General features: G+C 32.2%; 1 protein-coding gene across 2 annotated transcripts in view; it reads right to left on the reverse strand.

Moving 5' to 3' along the window:
* LOC126735910 (NFX1-type zinc finger-containing protein 1-like) overlaps window positions 1–22,177 on the reverse strand; it is a 96,383-nt gene that overhangs the window by 32,471 nt on the left and 41,735 nt on the right. For both annotated transcript variants that reach the window (XM_050440029.1, XM_050440030.1), the window contains 5 exons: window positions 19,652–20,037; window positions 13,698–14,450; window positions 12,533–12,772; window positions 3,642–4,030; window positions 3,490–3,584 (listed from right to left, as the gene is read on the reverse strand). In XM_050440029.1, the coding sequence (XP_050295986.1) occupies window positions 3,490–3,584; window positions 3,642–4,030; window positions 12,533–12,772; window positions 13,698–14,450; window positions 19,652–20,037 (1,863 nt within the window). The remainder of the gene's footprint in view (window positions 1–3,489; window positions 3,585–3,641; window positions 4,031–12,532; window positions 12,773–13,697; window positions 14,451–19,651; window positions 20,038–22,177) is intronic.

Consider the following 22,177-nt stretch of genomic DNA (forward strand, 5'->3'; position numbering starts at 1 on the left):
TGGCGGGTAATCAAATTTAAGTGTATATTATTATGGTTTTTGAATACAATACGAATATATACGTTAAAATTAAACACGCGGTTATAATTGATTACAGCATGCAACACAATGGATTAACAAAGAAGATAAAAAATAACAATTACAAAATATGCTCAAAATGATGACCATATAATTGCAAACATTGATTTTCAAAATTGACAGCGACTTATGACAGCATTTGTGGAGTAATACTTTGAAAAGCTTCTCTTATCTGTTCTTCTGTATTTTCTAGTGTGGTGAAAGGTAACTTAAAAACAAAATATGTCACATATCTCTATAACACAAAATCCGGCGCTGTCAAATCCGGGAATATTGGAGGCAACTCGGTAGGGCCACCCCTTCCTATGCATGGTTTATGGATTATTATTTAAAAATTTTCTAACCCCACGGTGGAAATGTGGCGATGCTTCATTCGTTTGAAGCCACATAGTTTTTGGAAGGCGTAAAGGCATATTCTCCAATAATACTGGATTATAATTAATACATTATTTAAGAACTCCAAAAATCTTGTTCCAATTAAATTTGCATCAAAAAAATGTGGACCAATAATTACAAAGCCATCCATTATTTCTCCCCATACATTAACAGACTATTTATGTTGATTATGGACTACTCCAAACGCATGCGGACTGGAATCGGAGTAATAATAATATCTGTTAAAAGAGCCATTATTGCGAAAAATGTATTTATCAGTAAATAAAACATTATTAATAAAATTGTTATTATATGCAATCTTATCCAAGACACACATACAAAATTCAACTCTTCTAGTAAAATCATTTCCCCAAAGTTCTTTGCGACAATGAATTTTATAGGAATGAAAGTGATTTTGATTTAGTGCTCTAGAAACACTTGCTTGACTAATGTAGACTGATAACGATTTTCTGCAATTTGGCTTTGCCCCAAATGGGGATCTCCTACAACTTCAGCAAAAGTGCAAAAGTGTAAAAAACCAACTCAATATCTTCATTTTCCGTTTTTCAAAAGGTGTCTTAGTTTGATGATTTCTATTAAGAAACCTTGCAGCGTAGACGCGACATGCCAACATGCTATTTTGAAGACATTCACTAAAAATAAATACCATGTCAATTCGTTCTTCTTTACGGTAAACTTTTATTTTCAATAAAGTAATTTGTACAAAAAAAAACTGTTTACTTTATTTATTATTTAAGGAGAATTTTAAAAAAGCATTTAAGTAACAAATAAATTATAAACAACATAATCTGTCAACCTGTCATCGCCTACTCAGTGAGTACTGAATAAAAAATCAACAGGTAATAAAATGTAATTATCGTAAAAATGTGAAGGGTGAGATATAGGAAGACCCTATTAAATTCGAAAAAGAATTGTCACATTTATTGGTGATATATTACCGGGTGTTCTAATTAAATTAATTTAAATCTAATTTTTGAACGTCCTGTAAAAAATAGTAACTTCTTTACAAAAGAAATGTAAAATTTAATAATTTAGTGTTTTTCAGTACAGATATTGTAAGAAAAGAGAAAACATATATTATGTTTTTTACATTTTATCATTGAAAATGTCTCGGTATTTTCATAAAATAGAAAATATATCGAAAACTTTAGACTGGGTAAAACTTAATAAAACCTACCTTTATTTACGATGTAGATTACAAAAATCAAATAATATACATTTAAAAAAACATAATTTTAATATGTTTCTGCATTTTGAAACACCCTATATGTCATAAAAATAATGTTAAAAAGTACTTCTGAAATGCCCCTGATATTCCCATTTCTTTACCCTGTAGTTTAGTCAAAATATTGCGTGTCGTATGTCGTGAATAACCCTGTATAGTACTAAATTGCTTAAGTTATATTAAAGTTATTAATTAAACTATGACACCCGGTATCTCTGTTAATATTAGTTTTGCTTCTGAAACTAAGTACCCTGGTAACACTCGACAGCATGCTAAATTAAATCTCTCATATCAATTTACGAAAAGTGTAAGGGTACAACTGAGCTACCTATAAACCTGGAGCTTTTACTCTAAGGTAGTTATGTGGATCCAAACAATTATCATAATAACTGAGGGCAGAAAGTAGATCGTCAAAAACTAGATCATGTTTAAAGAATGACCCATCAACATAACTTGTCGAGTCCTTAAAATATTTCAATTCATGAATAAATCGTATAAATTTGCGCACTGCGTTAAATAAACTCAAAATCAATAAATTTGATGGAATGGCTTATTTTTTTCCTACTTTTGTACTGTACTTCTGATTTCACTCTCTTTCTCAACCTCTTTAATTTTTAACTTCTCGGTTGCATAAACTCTGATTAAATGTCTGAAAAAACTAGTATTGATTTGCCTCATCTGTATGTCAGGAAAAAAAGAATGTGCTTGAAAAGTATCTCAATCGCCATATCATCCAACTTTTTTCTTAACTTCTAACAAGATTTTTGAGATCTGCATTTATAGTAATTTTTTTTACCAAGTTTCGAGTTAGATAGACTCAGATCTGCAGACCTAGGGTCATTTCTTCAAAAGGCATATGATCAGACGCATGCAAATATAGTTTAAAATTCTTAAGTGGTGCTAGTAATTCCAGGGAAGTAATCTTGTTTTATTTTTATTCTTATTTTTTATTAATGATATTTCCTTGAGTATATTAAATTTCTACTGTTTGCAGATGACATCAACATCTTTCTCATTGTGAAGGATTATTCCGACTGCATGCTTCTACAAAATAATCTTGACAAATTACTAAACATTCAAAACTAATAAAATGGATTTTTTTTACTGAATTGCCAATAATGGTACCACACTTTGTAAAAAAACTCTTACAAATATTAAGTTCCAAAAAATATAGTGTATATCCCGAGAGGATTCAGTGAGCAGTTATTGAGCTAATGAGATTTAATGCACTTTATCAGGCTACAGCTTCTGGAACTTATTTAAGCTTTTGTAATAATCAAATAGATTCCTAAGACTTTTTGTCTGCATTCAACTTTGTTGCCCCCTAGTTTCAGTTAAGAACACGTATGCAAATTAATTTTTTCTCTTTTCAATTACAATGGACTTTATCATTGAAGAAAAATGTTGCAGCAGTGAATGATGGTTACCAGAAGCATCATCAGGGTATGCATCATATTTAGACAGAAGGTCGTCCAAATATGGTGCTACATCTATATACATTATATGTCACAAATGTTTCCAATATCCGCCTTGAAACTTTGCCTTGTAGAAAAAAATCATATATTATTGCTTCTTCTGGCATTTGCACCTGCAAATTAGTCTAATCTTCCTGTGTTCTTTATTTTATTGGTAAATTTTTTTAAGCAAAAAAAAAACTTAACCATATTGTAGAAGTTGTTCTCGTACTGATACTTAAAATTGCTCTAAGTTTAGGTCGATAATAGCATTTAAAAGTCATTGTCTTTAAGAAAAAAAACTTCAACCATAAAAGTATAAAAGAAACTACTTACAGAATATCCATATAATCGAGAGCATAATTAGATAGAAAATAATACAATTCTTCTTCTTCGTCGTTATCTACCGCAGCAATCTTTTTGTCAGTTCTCTATATTAAAAAAAAGATTAGTTATGACAAAAACGTACTAAATAATTATAGATATACCTTATTTATTGCTATTGACCCATCATCGTATAGAAGCCAAAAAAAGAAATCGAAATTTTCAAAATAGTATGGAATAATAGTCTCTATTAAATTATCTGGAACCCCGCTACAGAACTTTTCAGGTGAAATAACAGTTGTTTCTTTATGTTTGATTAGGAAACTAAGAGTTGTTTCCTCTTCGAAAAATCTTTCTTCGAACGCTGCAAGGAACCTTGAAGATTCCCATAAGGCCACTTTTTCTTTTAACCAAAGTCTAAGGTCAATAGGGATTTTATCAAGATCAATGTCTATACTACAACGTCTTCTTATTTGAATACTGATTAATCTACTATTAGGTATTCTTTTACTTCCATCGGAATTAAAATGGCTTGCTAGTTCTCTCAAAATACCTAAAAAATACAAATACACAGGAGACATACCAGACAAATACCCCTTCAATTTTCAATTTAAACATTAACAAATGCTTGGGTAGTTAAAAAGGGATTTTAATTTCGAACTTATAGTGTTAAATTAATGAACATTCATTCTGTTTATTGCTAGAAAATTGGAGATCAAAAACGATGCTTGTATTTGTATATTTATTTACAGGGGGACAAATTTACGATTAAATTTTCTTTAAAATGGCGCTTCGTTCTTTAGTGCAAATCTAGTTTGTAAGTCAAGTTTAGTTAGTGCAATAGAATTTCAAATATTTTACTAGAAAAACATACAAACATTTCCTTAGGAGATGAATTGGGAAAGGGGTGCTATCGAATGGCCTGCAAGATCATCCGATTTGTCTCTCCTTGACTTATTTTTGTGGAGACATTTGAAATCGCATTTACGTCACCTACCCAGAATTCCCAGAAGATTCATTAGTGATGCAGTAAGAACAGTTGCTATACAGGGTGTCTCACGACGAATAGACGCGATCGATATCTCGGAAACTATTTTTTTTTAAATTTTGAGAATTTGGCAACATGGCACAGTCGATGGGGGCTACACAACTAAAATATTTTGACAGTTGTGACGTTTCCGGTTATACCGGAAATAGGTGTCAACTTCGTTATTTTAGATGGAATGCCCTGTATATTTTTACATTTTTGGCTTTTACTTGAAATTCTAAGTATATTTTGTATATAATGTCCTATACCTAAGTGTGACCGTTTTTGACATATTTTTAATTTCATGTGAAAAACTATGTTAATAAGCCCTAACATAATTACCGATTACTCCCTTTTAATTTATTGGTTAGTTTTGGTTTTATTTTAGAGGAAGGACCACTTTAAAAGACTACTTTTAATATTTGGTTAAAAAAAAAGATACAGGGGGGTCAAAAACTAGCATTAAAAATTGAAATGAAAAAATCATTACAAGTCAATTTTTTTAAATGGAAACCCCCTATTTTTATAATTTTTTCATAAAGATAATTAAAAATAAGGGTAACTTTGTAAAAGGTTATCTAGTCCAAAAATTGATAGTTTCCGAAATATTGGCCGTTTAAATTTGGCCTAATATTAAAAGCCGTATAGTACACGGCTCACGGATTGTTGATTAGTTGGGCATGACGGTTGTCATAGTAACCGCTAGAAGCGGCAGTAAGATAATGGATTATATGGATTAAATTTATAAGTTACTTGCTATGGTGAAAATGTTATGTCTGTTAAACCTAGTCCACAGGGAAAAGGACGCAAAAAACTTCTTCAGCCAGAAACGCATAAAAAGAATGTTGCTAAACTTGCTAGGTAAGTACTTCATCTTAAACTTATGATTTTGAACTTGTGTGGTAATCGTTTGAGTTTTATTGCAGTGTCAGTTGTTTTTTTTTTTTTAATTTTTTTGTCTTTTTTTTTAAAGTCGAGTAGGGCTAACAAAAAGTTTACTAGCCGTGAGTTATGAGTTGTATCGATATTATGTTTTATGTATGCAGCTATTGTGTAATTTTTGTCAATTTATATTGTTACAGAAATTCACCAAAAGCTCTTCCGGTTTTTCCAATTTGTGGACATAATGGACGACCCGGATTACCATATTATTGTTCCACACTCACAATGAAGTAAATTAAAGATTTTCATGCCTATCTTTACCAGTCAAAAAACAAAATTAGCCAAGATCTTTTGATATTAGAGTGCTGTCAGGGAGAAAAACCAAAAAGGGGGAAATCTAGTCATGCTGCAGTGTCAATAAAATACCACGTTTGTCTGAGTAAAGGAGAGATGATTAGAGTTTGTGCCAAGTCATTTCGCATACAAAGAATTGTAAGAAATTTTGTTGTAACAGGAGAGATACCAAGGGAACGTAGGGGTGGTGATAGAGTGGGTCCAAAAAATTACGAAAAACGAAACTGCATCAAACAATTTATAGAACCCATTACATGTACCAAATCTCATTACTGTAGAAACAAGACGAGTGTGAGGATTTACTTGCCATGTGACTTAAATTTTAAGAAACCTTTCAACCATTATCGTCAGAAAGTTTCACAGCCTATGCATGTAAAGATTTCTTATTTTCGAGAGTATGTGAATGCTAAGTACAATATCGCTTTTGGAACTCCGCTAAGTGACTGTTGTTCTACTTGCTTAAGAACAAAGGAGCAGCTAAAAGTAGCAACTTCTTTAGATTTTCGACAAAACTTAGTCACTCAGCATCATGTTCATATCCCAAAGGCAAAGGCTTTTTTCAAACTGCTTAAAAATCCTGAACCCAACACAACTTACTTTTCATTTGACTGCCAGAAAAACTTGGCACTTTTTTGGCACAGCATATTCTAGCCAGCAAATCAACTATAATAATTTTACCATTGTCGCTGGAACTTATAAAGATAAATTAAGGCCAAGCAATGTGTTTTCTTACTTGTGGACAGAAATTGATTCCCGCAAAGATTCTAATACAATTGCATCAGCTTTGCAACATGCTCTAAATAATTTTGATTTTGATCCCAGTATAGAATCAGTTCGTTTGTTCGCTGATGGTTGCGGCGGACAAAACAAAAACACGAATATAATGGCAATGTTGGCTTATTGGCTTCTAGAAGAAGCGCCGAAACATATTAAACAAATTGAACTGATTTTTCCGATCGTCGGTCATTCCTTTATTCCGCCTGATCGCATCTTCGGCCTTATAGAAAAAGATATTAAAAAAATGCCTGTTATCGTCAAAATTAGTGACTACGATGATTTAATTAGAAAGCATTCCACTATACGGAAAATCGGTATCGATTGGGATGTCTTTGATTGGAGAACACAAGCAAAACGTGTTATTAAGCTGCCTAGTTCATGGCACTTTGAATTTAATAAGGCAAAACGGTTTATTTTTGTAAAAAAAAGATAAAAATGTTCTGATCCGAGGTGAGCCCAATTACAACAATGCTATTGGAAAACCTAAAAGTGTTTGTAAAAAAAATTTTAGCCTTTCGTCAATGGCTCCTCTGAAATTACCACTGGGAAAAGAACTTAAGGGGGATAAAGGAACTATTAATGGTCTCCTTTCCAAACACTACGGAGAAAATTGGAGAAGCATTCCGGAACTAACATTTTATAAAAAAACGCTTAAAAAAAGATTCTGCCTCACCAGAAGAAACCGTTGATGGTTAGGATTTTTTTTCTGTTTTTTTCTTTATATGTTTTTTTAAATAAGTATCATTAGAAATGCAAATTTCAATGTTTTATTTGTATGACAAAATAACTTACTTTATTGAACTAATTACTATTTTTTTTTAATTTAAGGTACCTATGTATTTTCAAAACTGGTTATTTGCAATAAAAAAACCCTGTTTTTTAAAAACTTTGCAATTATGTTAGGCTGAAATCTCCTAAATTACATTTCTAAAAGTCATAAGCAACAATTATAAAAACCTTTCAATTGCGAGAAAAATACTACAGGGCCTTTAATCGTTTTTTTTTTCGATTTCCCAAAAAAAGGCTTACGAACAAAAAGCAAGTTTTGCAAATAATGGCCTCATATTAGGCGCAAGACCACATGGCTTTACCTGCAGATTTTGTAACTCGGTGTTTTTTTCTGAAAAAAACAAGAATTTATTTGGTGCAGTCATTTGGATAGTGATCGGATACGGTTATGGAGGGATCCAACAAGAGCTGTCCAGCTTGCTCTATCTCGGGGTATGCTGTCAGCAGCATACCCCGTACCACCCTTTGCAAGAGTAAGTGCTATGTTCTGGGCTGGTATCATGTCTAATGGTCGCACAGAATTAATGCACAATGACTGGTGACAGATCCATGAGGGAGATTCTAGACCCTTAAGGCAGACTATGGCGAGGAGTTGTTATGGATAATAACGCCCGACCTCACGGCACCAGAGAGTAAATGAGAGAGCTGTAAATGAGAGTATCTGGAATCGGAAGGCATTAACCCTTTGGACTGGCTCGCACTATCGCCAGACATGAATCCCATAGAACATGTTTGGGACATGCTTTTCAGGGTAATGGCAGCAGCACGTAGAAACCCACCTAGGTCTATGTCTATACAAGAGCTTGTTGATGCTGCTTGGAAAGAATGACACATATTCCTTAACAGAATTTCTCCTATCTCATAGACAATATGGGCAGGCCTCTACAAGCGTTTATGCAAAGCTAGAGGTGGAAATATACAAAAGCAGTTTTCCAGTACCTTTATTAAGAAAAAATTACAATTTATGTATTAATTTGTATTAAAAAAAAGTCCTATATTTAAAAAAAAATTAATAGTAATAATAAAAATATACAAGCATTAAAGTTATTTTCTTAATTAAAACTAAACAGTTTATAAGATTCTAATCTATTTGTGCCTATATAAAAAACTTTCGGAAATTGAGGGTGATGTTAAACTTGAATCTATGATGGAGTCAAGATATAGTAAGTATTACTAAATTTTCTCCTTTACTGCATCATTCACGGCAAAAAACTTGTCTCAAATACTTTTACTAAAAAACACAATGAGAGCACTAATGAAGCAAAGGCTTAAAAAAGAATAGAAGGTTGGTAACATGAGTTATTTATGCAGACTAATACCTCCAGTTATATTATTTAAAAAGTTTATAAACTAGAAATATATTACCCTTTAATTTTTATTAGTTCGAATACTGTATTTTTATCTTGTTGACCGGTGTTTCCGCTCATTAACTTCTCAAAAATTTATAATATACTAAACTTAGAATAAATAACCAACCTAGCTTAAGACTATTACAGCCTCGATTAAAAATGCTTATAGTGCCTGAGTAAGAAAAGTAAATAGAATTTTTTTTGACTTCCTTACTTCCCTCAAATTTTAAAAGTCCTTTCATAGCATCTAAAAAAATATAACTATATTTGGGACACTTAAAAGTATTAATATATGATTTAGCTAACCCGATCCATTTAAAAAAAAAACTTCATTCTTCAGTTCATAATTTTTGTTAACATTAACAAAAACTTGAGTAGTTAAAAATGGATTTTAGTTCTCTTATATAGATAATCTTATACTGTGGGCTTGATAAACATTCGTTGAATTTTTGAAGATCTCGCGTATATTATAAATCATGATTGATTTTTTTTTGATCTGCATTTTTTACCGTTGTTTAGGTTTTTAGTGACTTCTGATGTTACTTTATATATAGCATGTGCTGTACTGATACTCTCTGAATAGCCAAATTGATTATCTGATAAAACTCCAAGAAAATTCAAAAACGTTTTTAAACGATCTTTAATGCATTTTTCTAAAATTTTTATAATATTGTTTATTAGGCTGATTGGGCGATAATTTTTGCTGTGGGGCCTTTCTTATGTATTGGCGTGACAACCGACTGTTTAAAATATTTTGGTATTGAGCCATTTGTGAAAATAAGGTTTACAATATGGCTCAAAGGCTTTGCTATACAGTTATTTGCTATTTTTATGGCTCGCGTTGGAATTTGATCTATTCCTGATGCAGCACTACTTTTAAGAGTCGAAATATGTTTATATATTTCATTTGTGTTTACCGGTGTTAAATATATTGATTTATTCGATGATTCTAGGATGTCGGTAATAACAATGTCTTTCTCCGGTGTCTTTATTTTTTCTTTCATTTTATTTCCAATATTTATAAGTAATTATTGCAATAGTTGGCCATATCTTTGTTTGATGTAAATATCTTGCCATTGGCGTTCACTATGCTTGCTTCCATCTTCCTGTCTGCTTTTGTATTTGTCGCATCCTTTATGATTTGATAGACTTTTTTCATATTTTTACTATTTTGCGAAATTTGGTTCTTATAATATTCAAATTTGGTTTTTTTTATTAGATCGTTCACGTAATTTCTAAACTGTTTATATTCATTTTTCAGTTTTGTACTAAAGTTTTTAGCCAATTTCTTTTTTAGTTTGTCCCTCTTACGAATAGCAATTATTAACTCTGTGGATATCCATTCTTTTATCTTTCTTGCCTTATGTTTGTTAGATCTTTCAATTGTACATGAGTTTAGAATGTCTATAAACTTTGCTGTGAACTTGTGAGTTGCTAAGTCTACATCTGTTGTTTCCATGGTGTCCACCCAAAATTCGTTTTTGATTAAATTAAGAAATTTGTCATATTCTGTTATTTGATAAGTATTTTTTTGTGTGTCTTGAATTTGCTTCACTTGCGAGTCAATTTGTAGCATGATCGGAAAGTGATCTGTTATGTCTGTATTTAGGATAAATGACTTAGCCGATAGGTCACTCTTAAATTTCACAAAAAAATGGTCAATGCAAGTTTCGGTTTCATTTGTCACCCTAGTTGGAATACCAATAAATTGTTGTAACCCAAAAGAATTTAGTGATGTTATATACCTATTTACGATCCCTTTTCCCTGTCGTTTGTATTAAATAAGTTTAAGTTAATATCTCCAGTAAAAATGTCACAATATTCCCTTGCATTTATTGAAAAGAAGTTTTCTAAATCATCATTAAAGGAATTTATTGGAATTGGAGGCGGTTTATAAACCGCAGTGAGACCAAAAAAAATACGATCAATGGAAAAAATAAATCGGCTGAGGGTTGCTCCAGAAATTGGCAATTTATGTGTTAAAAAAGTGACGTCAATATTAGACTTCATGTATACTACAACACCATAATTTTTATTATAATTACCTTCATTGTAAAATAGTTTGTAACCAGGAATATGATAGCAATTGTGGTATTCTCAATATTAAAAGTTTCTGTAAAAACCAAAATATCACAATATGAAAGGTCAAAATTTTCTATAAGTAAAAGGATTTCATCAAAATTATGTTTTAAACTTCTTATGTTGAGTTGTAAAATATTTAATAGTTTTAAGTTTACATTTATTGCCCTAGATAAATGACCAAAATCTAAAAACTGACCTACATAATCACTTTGGTCGTTAAGTTCATCCAATAATTCAGATTCACTTTGGAAAAGTTCTGGAACATACCAAGGTCTTTGACTATGAAAGTATTGAAATACCTATGCAATTTTAAATTCGCTGCAAATCTGTCTCTGATCTTATCCAAATGGGACTATCAGTACTTTTTTTCTTGATATAGATCTTGCCGTTGTAAGTGTAAGAGTGGAGGTTTTTATTTTTCTTTAGTTCTCTAGCCCCTTTAAATAGCGTTTGTTGTTGTAATGTTAGGTCTTCATTAAAATAAATTTTGGATTGACCTTGAAGGTTGCAGCTGCTTGGACTGATTCCCCTTAGTTCTCTGCTTCTCTTCATGATTTTAGTATTCCGATCGTTTAGTCGCATCATAATAGGAGCGTTTACATTTTTTCCTAAACGATGACTTTCTATTACACTATCGGCTGGCAGTTCCATATTAATAGAGCTCAGGATTTGTGTAACTATCTTTGTGGTATTTGTTTCCTCTTGTTGTGAAACCCCAGTAATAATCACGGTGTTTTCCTTTTCTCTCGCTACCCGAAAATTCAATCTCGCTTCAAAAGACTCGACCTTCTGCTTTAAAGTCATGTTTTCCTGCTTCATACATTTGATTTCGTCAGTCATATTTTTTATTTGGACTTTCGGTTCATCGAAACTATCTGAGATATATTGTATTGATTTTTTTATTTCAGCCATATCCTGTTCGATGGCTATTTTAAAAGGACCAAGGAATTCAGAAAGAAGCTCCTTTATTACTCCCTTAAGTTTCCTTTCATCCATATCAGCACTTTGTTTAATTATATCCTTGCTGTAAGTTGTATTACTTGATGACTGGTAACAACTAATAATTTCCTTCCTGTGTTCTATGCGTTTTGTAACCTTAACAACTTTGGCACAGCTCGGATGGAAAGCGGAGTTGCAATGCTCACAAAATTTTGTACTAAGTTTTGTACAAATTCTGATTCGTGCACAACCAAAATATATGTATTTCACACAATAGGATTCTTAACACCGATAACATTAAAAATGATGTTTGATACTTTATAATATAGATAAGCTTTGTTTTTACTTGGAAGGCTCTGATGCACTTTTCACAGAATTAACCGCGACTACTAATCACTATCTCGAGATGTAATATAACATTAAATATCACGCGATTTTTCTACATAACATCGATAAAAAAAAATGTATGAGTGAGTATATCTATACAAAAACTACAATATTTGAAGAGCAAATTATTAGTCGACTTGACGAAATAGCTTGGAAGGTACGTAAGTTAAACGATTGACGTTACCGTTTATAATCAAACATTAAACAACAATTTTGCCAGTTTTGTCCAAAAGAAGCTTGATGTCAATTTCATAATAATAAAGCGCATTTAGCTTAGAATTTTAATGCGAATAGAATTTTTGATCAGCTTGTTATGAACATTTTTTATGCTTTCCGCCCTTCGGTATGTAACATACTATTAGTCCTAAAATATAGTATTCCAAGGAGAACAGAATATAATAATTATCTTTTCGCACAGCGGGACGAAAGTGTCAGTTGCTAAAAGGAAAAACAATACATTTGTTCTTACCTCTATTACATAGATAAGTTTCACCGAAAATATGTTTTAATTTATTTTCAACTCCATATTTATTTTCCATCTTCATGATATCGGTAGAATTCCGCCCAAACCGAATAACTTTATCAGTAGCACTTCTAATTTCGTTCAAAAATTGATCAAGAGCATGATTTGTATATGTAATAATCACGATTGGTCCTCTACACGTCCATTGCGGTTTAAGTTCTAGAAGCATCTTTACGAGTTCCAGTCCTAAAAAATATATAAATTTAAAGCATTTTATATTCGTCAGCTTAGTGATTATTAGAAAAGTAAATTTCTTTTTTTTTGTATTTTTAATGTACAGGATTAAAAATACTGAACGTAAAATTCATATGTAATTCTAAATTTTAGTTTTTAGGTCTTGCTGAAAAGTTTTTTCCACCTGCGGACATTGTGGATAGGCTGTCCTGTATAATAAAATTATATGATCTATAATGTTTAGATAGATTGATCTACATTGCTTGGCCAGGATTTGATTGACTTTTTCATATAATGTAGAGATGACAATTGGAATTAATGTAATAAGTGTATTAAGAACAACATCAAACAATGTTTGGCAAACCCATTTACATGTGTAATTTTTAAGACTTAAAACATTTTGGGTAATGTTACTTCAAATATAAGGAGTGCATTTGGTTTAAAAAAAAATTACTACCTTCTTTTGAAATCAATTTGTTAGATATTGTAAGGCTATCGGCAACGCCGCTGATTAACTACCTCGTCATTCTGGAATGATAGAAGTGAGCAAACCACACGAGAATCCCTTGAGACGCATGCGATTCTTCCGGACAGCGTTCTGCCGAGTACATATTCTTTCTGTATACTCGCAGTCAGTCAAGTGAGTTGACAGTTGGCAGGTCGGAATATTGGCTCAATATTTAAATAGGATATAAATAGTAGTAAATAAATAAGAGAAATTCCAATGCGCTATACTTCTCACTAATTACGCAATTTTACACTATTGTTTTTCTTAGTGTGATTACAAGTGTTTAGGTGCATTTATTAAGTGAATTTCTTAGGGCAATGCGGATAATAAAGCATTTTGAATTTTTTGTAGGCAATGCTATATATTGGGTATGTTGGAAATATACCTTGGATCTCAATTAACTTGCTAAATTACCTCAAACCTACTTACCTAAGAAAGTTTTTCCTGTTCCAGGAGGACCTTGAATTATTACCATTTCCTTATTCATTGCGGCATGCAGTGCCGCTCTTTGAGACTGATTTAATTTCTGAGGTAAATCATATCTTCGAATATTGTTTAAATATTTAGGATTCAAAACATGTCTATCCACATTAACTAAATACCTTTCCATTGGCAATGTGTCGTGAGGAAGCCGTTGTAGTATCCGAAGAACTTGATAGTAAGGCTCAAAGAACAAAACACATTCAATCATGGTATAAGTGGCATCAAAATCTACATAATCATCAGAGTGGACATCCAAATATCCTCTTTCTAGATCTTTATTTGCACAAACTTTCCCGCAAATAAGAGATTTAAAATTGTTGCAGCTAAATAGCAACAATGTGCCGTGCATGAAACGTTTGTTTTCTCCAGAACGCAATATATTCTTTAAAGCTTCACTTATTTCAAACTTGATTTTATGATATACGGCACCTTTAACAATTGTTTTATATAAAAAATTTACATTTCTGTGAATCTTTATATTAAATAAATGCTTCTGGGATCGGTTTAGAAAATCGCAAATATCTTCTCTAATCGGATTTACGAAATCTTCTCTGAGTAGCCTATAATGAATATCAAGATAGTCTTTGACTGAAGAAAATTTTCCCTTAACAACATTTCTCCTGAGAGGAGGTCTTTCGGGGATGATTAGCTCACTCACTGACGGAAATACGGGTGAGCTGCGAAAATCGTCTTCTGGAACTAAAAAAAAATTAATTTATAATTTTAAACAAATCATTTTTGCATATGGTTTATACAGATTTTTTTCAGTCTTAATATTAGGTGATTTTAACATTGCCTACAACATAACTAGCACAGTATACTCATAATTTAGGTATGATCAAACAATTTAGGTAGTACAATCTATATAGTAATAAAAGCCTATTATAAACTACTAAGCCACATTAAGCCTAATAAAATGTTTTTAAAGCTTCAAAATAAATTTGAAAGGCCTTCATAGAAAATCCTCTTTACTCCCTTAATGACTATTTTAGTTTATTGTTAAAATAGCTTAAATAGTATTGTAATATTTTAAATTAATTAAAGTTAACAGTTAAAGTTTTGATGATGTGACGCACACTGTTTCCTGTAAAACCTTTCTATAAAGACTATGAAATAAACAAATAAATTATACGAACATTTATAATATTTATTGTCTCATGTCTCAAAATGAAAGACCAAAATGCAATAGAGTATAATAAAATACAAAGTTTATCCGTAATTATATAGTAGATCAAAAAACATTGCAGCAATTTAAATTAGTCGAAATAGTGAAAAGGAAAGATAAACTAACGCAAACCCTTATTAGATTATAAAGATTACTGGGCTACATTACTGAGCAATTTAGGAAAAATTGCTTGCTGGCGACTTAATGTCCAAATCGGTGCCCACCCAGATCACTGGACTTTACCATGATTATATGTAGACGTAGTTATTAGTTTGGATCTAATAATCCCAAACATTTTACCATGTCTCACAAAAGATTCTAAATGTTAAAACAGTGAAAATAATAAAATGCCTATACATACTGATATAAAATAAAAATTCATTTGACCTAAGTAACATATAAATAATATAGAAACTAAAAAAAGGATAAAAATTACCAATAATATAACAAAAAAGAATAGGTTTATCGTGTTTGTGTGACTCCGTAAGTCGAAAAACAAAAACGCTGGCACTTCGATTTTAATTTACAATTTTGTTAATTTACTGTCATTACTCTTTTGTTTACGAAATAATTAAAGGTACCTACCCGACATTTTTCACAGCACTGTAGCTAATAAAAAAAAGAAATTTTCAACTTTACTCTTACAAAATTAGGAAATCCTATTATCGAGGATGTTGCAGATATTTCAGAGGGTGGTACTCGTCAAAATAAAAAAAATGGAAACAATAGGCGTTATTTTCGTTATACAGGATGGCAAAAGTTTCTATTCTATGCTTTTTATATTTTGGTATATCTTTGATAATCTTATTAAGTTTGGTATATCAGGGTTGTCAACCATCAAATGTCGCATTAAGCTATTACTATTAGATTGGGCTCTGATATACTACTTAAACAAATAAGCAGCTCTTTTTAAGTCAACCACTTACAGAAAATACCAAAATCAGTTATTGTTTATAGTGAAAGTAAATAGCAGAATATATATATATATATATATATATATATATATATATATATTGCCGAGCTCGATTACCGAGTAAAAAAAAAAATTATTACATTATAAAAGATAAATCTAAACTAAAGATAAAGCTACAGTCTTTGGTGAGTTTTTCTATGGCTAAACAATCCTATGCGAGATTTGCAAATCGGGCCACAAACATCACAAGGTAATTCCTGCAGAGCCGGTCTTTGGGTTCTTCTAGTCGGTTGAGGAGCAACGGACGTCGCTCTTCTCCATTGGGCACGATTGTTGACTATCTCTTCCCAGTTGTTTTCAATTCCCAATAGCTTTAAATCACCGTGGACCACATCTTTGAAGCGTTTGTATTGGCCTCACGGCCTCCTTGCACCTTCTGTTAGTTCTCCATACGAAAGAGATTTTGGTAAGCGCCGTTCGTCCATTCTGTATACATGACCCAGCCATCTCATTCTTGCCCTTCGTACCATAGTGTCAATATTTATACAGTTTGATCTTTGCAGAACCTCATTATTAGAAACTTTATGAAACCATCTGATTCTCATCAGTTGTCGCAGTTGCCGTTGCTGAAATTGTTCAAGAGCCTTTATATGTCGTCTGTATGGGATCCATGATTCGCAGCCATATAGTAGCGTTTTTACAATTAGTGCTCTATATACTGCCGTTTTCGTTTTAAGACTCAGATTATGATTGTAAAACACTCGATCCTTAAGACTCCAATACGCTTTTGATGCAGAGCTAATTCTGTTTGCTATTTCGTCGTCTATGTTTAGTTTTGTACTAAATACGCTATCTAGGTAGTTAAAGCGTTCAACTTGCTCCAAAGTCTCGCCATTGACCTGTATGAGCTGAAGATTATCTGTTGCAGGAGTTATAAGAAGCTTGGTTTTTGACCTGTTTAGTTTTAGACCTAAGGCTTGGTATGCCCAGGCATCAGAAGCAAGAATTTCCTGAAGAGTTTCTGCTGTGTACGCAATCAGCGCACAGTCATCTGCATATTGAAGATCCTTGATAAAACGTACTCTTGTTCTAGCTCTAAGACGTTTTAAATTGAAAAGCCCTCCATCATATCTATATCTGATTCCAATCCCTCTAGCAGTTAGATTTTTGTCAACAATGATCGATAGCGCCGCAAGGAAAACATTGAACAAAATAGAAGCCAGGACGCAGCCCTGCCTAACTCCCATCTCAGTGAGAACGGTTCGGAAAGTTCACCGTTTACTAGCACTTGTGCTTGATTACTTGTATGTAAATTTTCGACCACTGAGACGAATTTATTTGGGATTCCGAAACGTTTTAAAATTCACCAGAGGACCTTTCTGTTAACCGAATCAAAGGCCTTCGCCAGATCTATGAATGCGACATGTAATTGAGTCTGATGTTCTCTCGCCTTTTCTTGAAGTTGGCGAAGTGCAAAGATCAGATCGTTGGTTCCTCTGTTTGGCCGAAAGCCGCTCTGGGTTTCTGGAATAAGTTTTTCCACGACTGGTTGTAGTCTATCCGCTAAGATCTTTGATAGAATCTTTCCCGCTATCGACAGTAGTGAAATGCCGCGATAGTTGTTACAGTCATACGCGGAGCCTTTCTTCTTGTAAATGTTTATGATATTGGCGTTTTTAAAGTCTTGCGGGGTTTTTTCGCTGAGCCAGATTTTGTCTAAGATAGATTTCAACGGTACAATAATATCGTCACCGGCTGCCTTGTAGATCTCAGCTGGTAAGCCGTCGAGCCCCGCAGCTTTATTATTTTTTAATTTTTTGATAGCTGATCGAATTTCTTCCACAGATATTGGACCATCCAGTTCGTATGCCGTTTCATATTGTGGAATCATGTCTATCACTTTGAGGTCAACTTCGTTTGATTGATTAAGTACTGTGATCATATCTTTTATGTCCTTAAGAGTATTGCCGTGCATGTCTTTTACTGGGCATATATTTTGGCAGGAAGGACCGTACACTTCTTTTAGAGCTTGAAAAAACTTTTTGTAGTCTCGGTCAACTGCGAACTGCTGTATTACGCGCACCTTTCTTGCCCACCAGTTGTTCTTTAGCATTCGCGTTTCCTTTCTGAGTTCGTTTTTAGTATATCTAAGCTTCGTTTGCGCAGCTATGTTCTAGTTCTAGTTCAACATTTCTAGATCTTGTGGGAAATTAACGGCATGAAGATTTTCCCTAATTTCGCTACGAAAATGCGAAGCTACTGCTGTATCCTTGAGTTTTTCTAGGCAAAGCTTTTTGTTGACTTTCTTACTGTTGCCACGCCTATACCTTGGTTTTAAGTCGATTTTTAAGTTAGCCAGGACCAGGCGGTGGTCCATCCAGCACTCTACGTCAACTCTGGCTTTAGTAACTTGCACTTCGTTCAGATTTTTTTGGCGTACTATTATGTAGTCCAGCATATGCCAGTGTCCCGATCGAGGGTGACACCAAGTACCTTTGAATTTATCATCCATTTGAAAGAAGGTATTTGTTATGGCTAAGTCATGTTCTGTACACAGAACAGCAGAATATCACTGCACCTACCGAATACAAAATAGGAAAATGAATCATATAAAATTCAATTGGAAAAATAGAACGGTTGTTTAAACATTGGTCATAACAGCTTTCGTTTATGACTGTAAAGAATCTGCAAATATGTCGATGTTATTACCAAAGTGGTTCTTCTATAGAAGTCCTGGGAGCTACTCTCAAAAAGAATTAACAATAACATTGTGGTTTTCAAATATCGGATTTTGGGCTAGTATTTTTGTAGCAAGCATTGGACAAATTTAAAACTAGTAGTACCCCATTGGGGAGAAGAACAATTTTTCTCGTACTAGAAGCAGTACCCTTTTCTACTGTATTCAGGACTGCCTCATTGACACCGGACAGGAGTCCTAACCGTTCTAATGTTTAACCCCTGATAAATAAGTGGTTTTGTTAGACGAACCATTTTCATATATTGGATTATGTACATTTCCGAATGTCCGTATGTCAATATTCGATTTGGATTCCTTTGTGCATCGACTCCGGCTTTTTAACAATTGCTATTGGCAAGTCTATAAATTAAATATATCTCTACATACTCTTGATTAGTGAGTTCAACCATCATCAACCAGTTCAAAATTCTGGAAACTTCAAGTAAAAAAAATATTTGTTACGAAATATTAGAATGACAATAAACAGAATTTACACATTTTACTTTTTTTATAAATAAGTCTAAAATGGTAACGGATACTAGAATAATGCAAGAAACCAGGGCCAGAAAGCTAAACAAGGGATCAGAGAGTTCATCCGGATTTCAAACAGCTCCAAAAAAAGTTCCGAATTTCCGATTTCGAAAGATAAATTTGTAACTGATTCCATAAAATGTAGCATCCTATATATTGCGACCAACTATTTTGATACTTTACTGTAGGTATTCTTAAAAATAATTAGTGTACAAAATTTGAAACAACTATTAGGGAACATAAGATAGGAGACGAGGAAAAAAATGAAACTTTGCCACCACTTTTTTAATGTTGACGTTAGTATACCTTCTTAAATATTTGTACGATATTAAATAGCACCATTATCCAGCAAGAACAAAACTTAATATTAAATTCCAATATTGAATTCCTTTACACGAGAGTATGTTTCACCGCTCTTATAATTTTTCCGAGCAATAAACTAATATAGCATACTTCTATTTAGAAAAACTTCCGAGTTAAATCAATAAACATAAATGTAACCATTATTAACTCTCACTCAATTATTAAACTTTCATTCAAAAGATTCCGCCTACCTTCTTCAGACTGATTGTTATTTTTCGCCAAAACATGATTCTCGTTTTTCTTGAATTTATTTTCGATTGTCACCAAATCTGTTTGTAGGCTGACAACTCTTTGATTTAAATTATCGCATATAATCGGCTTAGTATTATGCAATACCGGTAAAACTAAGCTAAGATTTTTGGTAACAGTCTGCACTTGTTCCCATGAACTTGAAGGTAGAAGCTGCAAGTTTCCCTCTAATATAGTAAGAATGCACCCTAACACTTCCTTTATGTCATCCCAGAAGGTTTTATCAACTGAATCGTTAGTCAACAAACTTGATAAAAATGTACAAAGCACTGTGACAAGCTTCTCTTTTAAAAATGATCGGAGGATAAAACATCTACTCGTTACTGACCTAAAATATTTAAAATAGATTAATAAAAGCTAAGGTTATTAAGAAAACTATAGGCTAAATATCCAAGGTAATTATATTATATAATATTTTAAAGGTACAGATTGTTAAAGTTTTATTTGGTTACTTTTTCTAAATAATGTTGATAATGGAATAAACCTTTATTTTTGACCTTTTTTTTGAGAAGATAAATTCGACTTTCATGATGGCCTAGGATCTTACTTATTGTGTGCGCCACCTTAATGGATTTTTTACTATTTTGAGAGCGTTTAACTTTGTCATACAAGTTTTTATTAAGTACAAATCGATGTTTATATTGTTTTTATATAAAAACGATATTCTCAGTAAAATGAGAAAGAATGTCTCTCATTAAAATATTAGTTAAAATTTAAACTATTAAATGCAGTGACGTTCCGACAGGTATACCAATTGATGCCTGTTTTCCTTAAAACAAAAATTGTATCACGGTTTTTTACATCAAATAATTTCGTTTAAAAAAATAATCGTTTTTTGTTAAACAGTCCCTTAGTATGCATTATTAAAAATTGAAAAATCCTAGACGAAAACAGTATACAATTAATTGAAATTGATAAAAATGCGCTTCAGTGATTATGCACACCTACGCTCTTCTTGCCTTAATGACCGTACTCTTTGAAGTATGTCAAATTTATGAATTACCATATGTCTATTACTTCGTAACACAAGTAGAAAATGTTTAAGCCACGACAGCAAAAAGTAATGAAAATTTAAATGTGTTTCTATAGCATGTTGCTTTTCTTCAGCCCTAAATAATTGTTGTAAAGATTCTGAATAGCATTTCTAGTAAAATTATCAATAAAAAAATCAACAATAGTTTTTACTACAGAATTGTAAAGGTACTAATGAAAAAACATTAATTTTCAACAAAAAATAAGGTGGAAGCTTAGACCCTTTAAAGCACGATGAAGATAGAACTGAAAACCATGTATGAAACGCCAAATATATATGTCGTAAGATGGCTATAAAATTTATTATATACCTCAAAATCTTAGAAAGAGAACATCCGGATTTCATTTTAAATGCGGTCGAAATCAGTCGAAAAATCAGGAAAAATTATTCAAAGCTTATTACAAAATAAACGATAAAATATTGCTGTCTAATGCTGCTTATGAATTATCTTTGTTAAGTATTTTAAAAACTAATATAAATATATATTAATATTCGACGGCCAAATATGAAACGATTGAGAAATAATTTCTATGAATTTATAATTTTAACGATATTTTCATGATAAATCAATCAGGTTTTCGTGAGCGTCACTCATGTGAATCTGAATCTGAATGCTGTAATTAATATATGCGATACCTTCTTGAAAGAACTGGATAAAGGCAACTTTGTTCTGGCTGTGTTTCTCGATTTTAAGAGAGCATTCGGGACTGTAAATAGAGCTAATCTGTTAAAAAAAAATGGAAAAGATGGGTATTAAACATAAAGTTTTAATGTGGTTTAAATCTTACTTATAAAACAGGTCGCAAAAAGTCAAGTTTAAAAACAGTGTGTCAGAATTACTAATAAACGAATATGGAGTACCTCAGGGAACTGTTTTAGGTCCCCTGTTATTTCTGTTATGTATTAATGATATCGTCAATGTTTTGGTTGTAAAATAGAGCGTTTTGCTGACGACACTACGATTTATTTAATCGGGAGGGATCTAAATGAAATGCAAATAATTCTTAATAATAATTTATCTAATTTATTTAAATGGCTTTGCAGTAATAGTCTTTGTTTAAATACATCAAAATCGAAATTTTGTTTATTTGGAAAAAGAGCAAATTAATGCACATCAATGTGAAAGATATTAACATTGTGGTAAATAATAAAAAGATAGAATATGAGAGTAAAATTAAATACTTGGGAGTAATATTTGGTTGTAACTTAAATTTTTATGCACACGCTGATTACATAACTAGAAAATTCTCCAAAAAAATTGGTTTCATTGCAGGAGTAGGAAAACGATTATCAATGGCTACAAAACTATTACTGTATAATAGCATTACAGCTCCACATCTTGAATTTTGCTCAACAATTTTATACAATTTACCCAACTTTAAAATTGAACAGTTGCAGCTTGTACAGAACAGAGCAATGAGAACTATTTTGAAAT

This window comes from Anthonomus grandis, chromosome 5 (genome assembly GCF_022605725.1).
Source record: "Anthonomus grandis grandis chromosome 5, icAntGran1.3, whole genome shotgun sequence".
Taxonomy (NCBI): domain Eukaryota; kingdom Metazoa; phylum Arthropoda; class Insecta; order Coleoptera; family Curculionidae; genus Anthonomus; species Anthonomus grandis.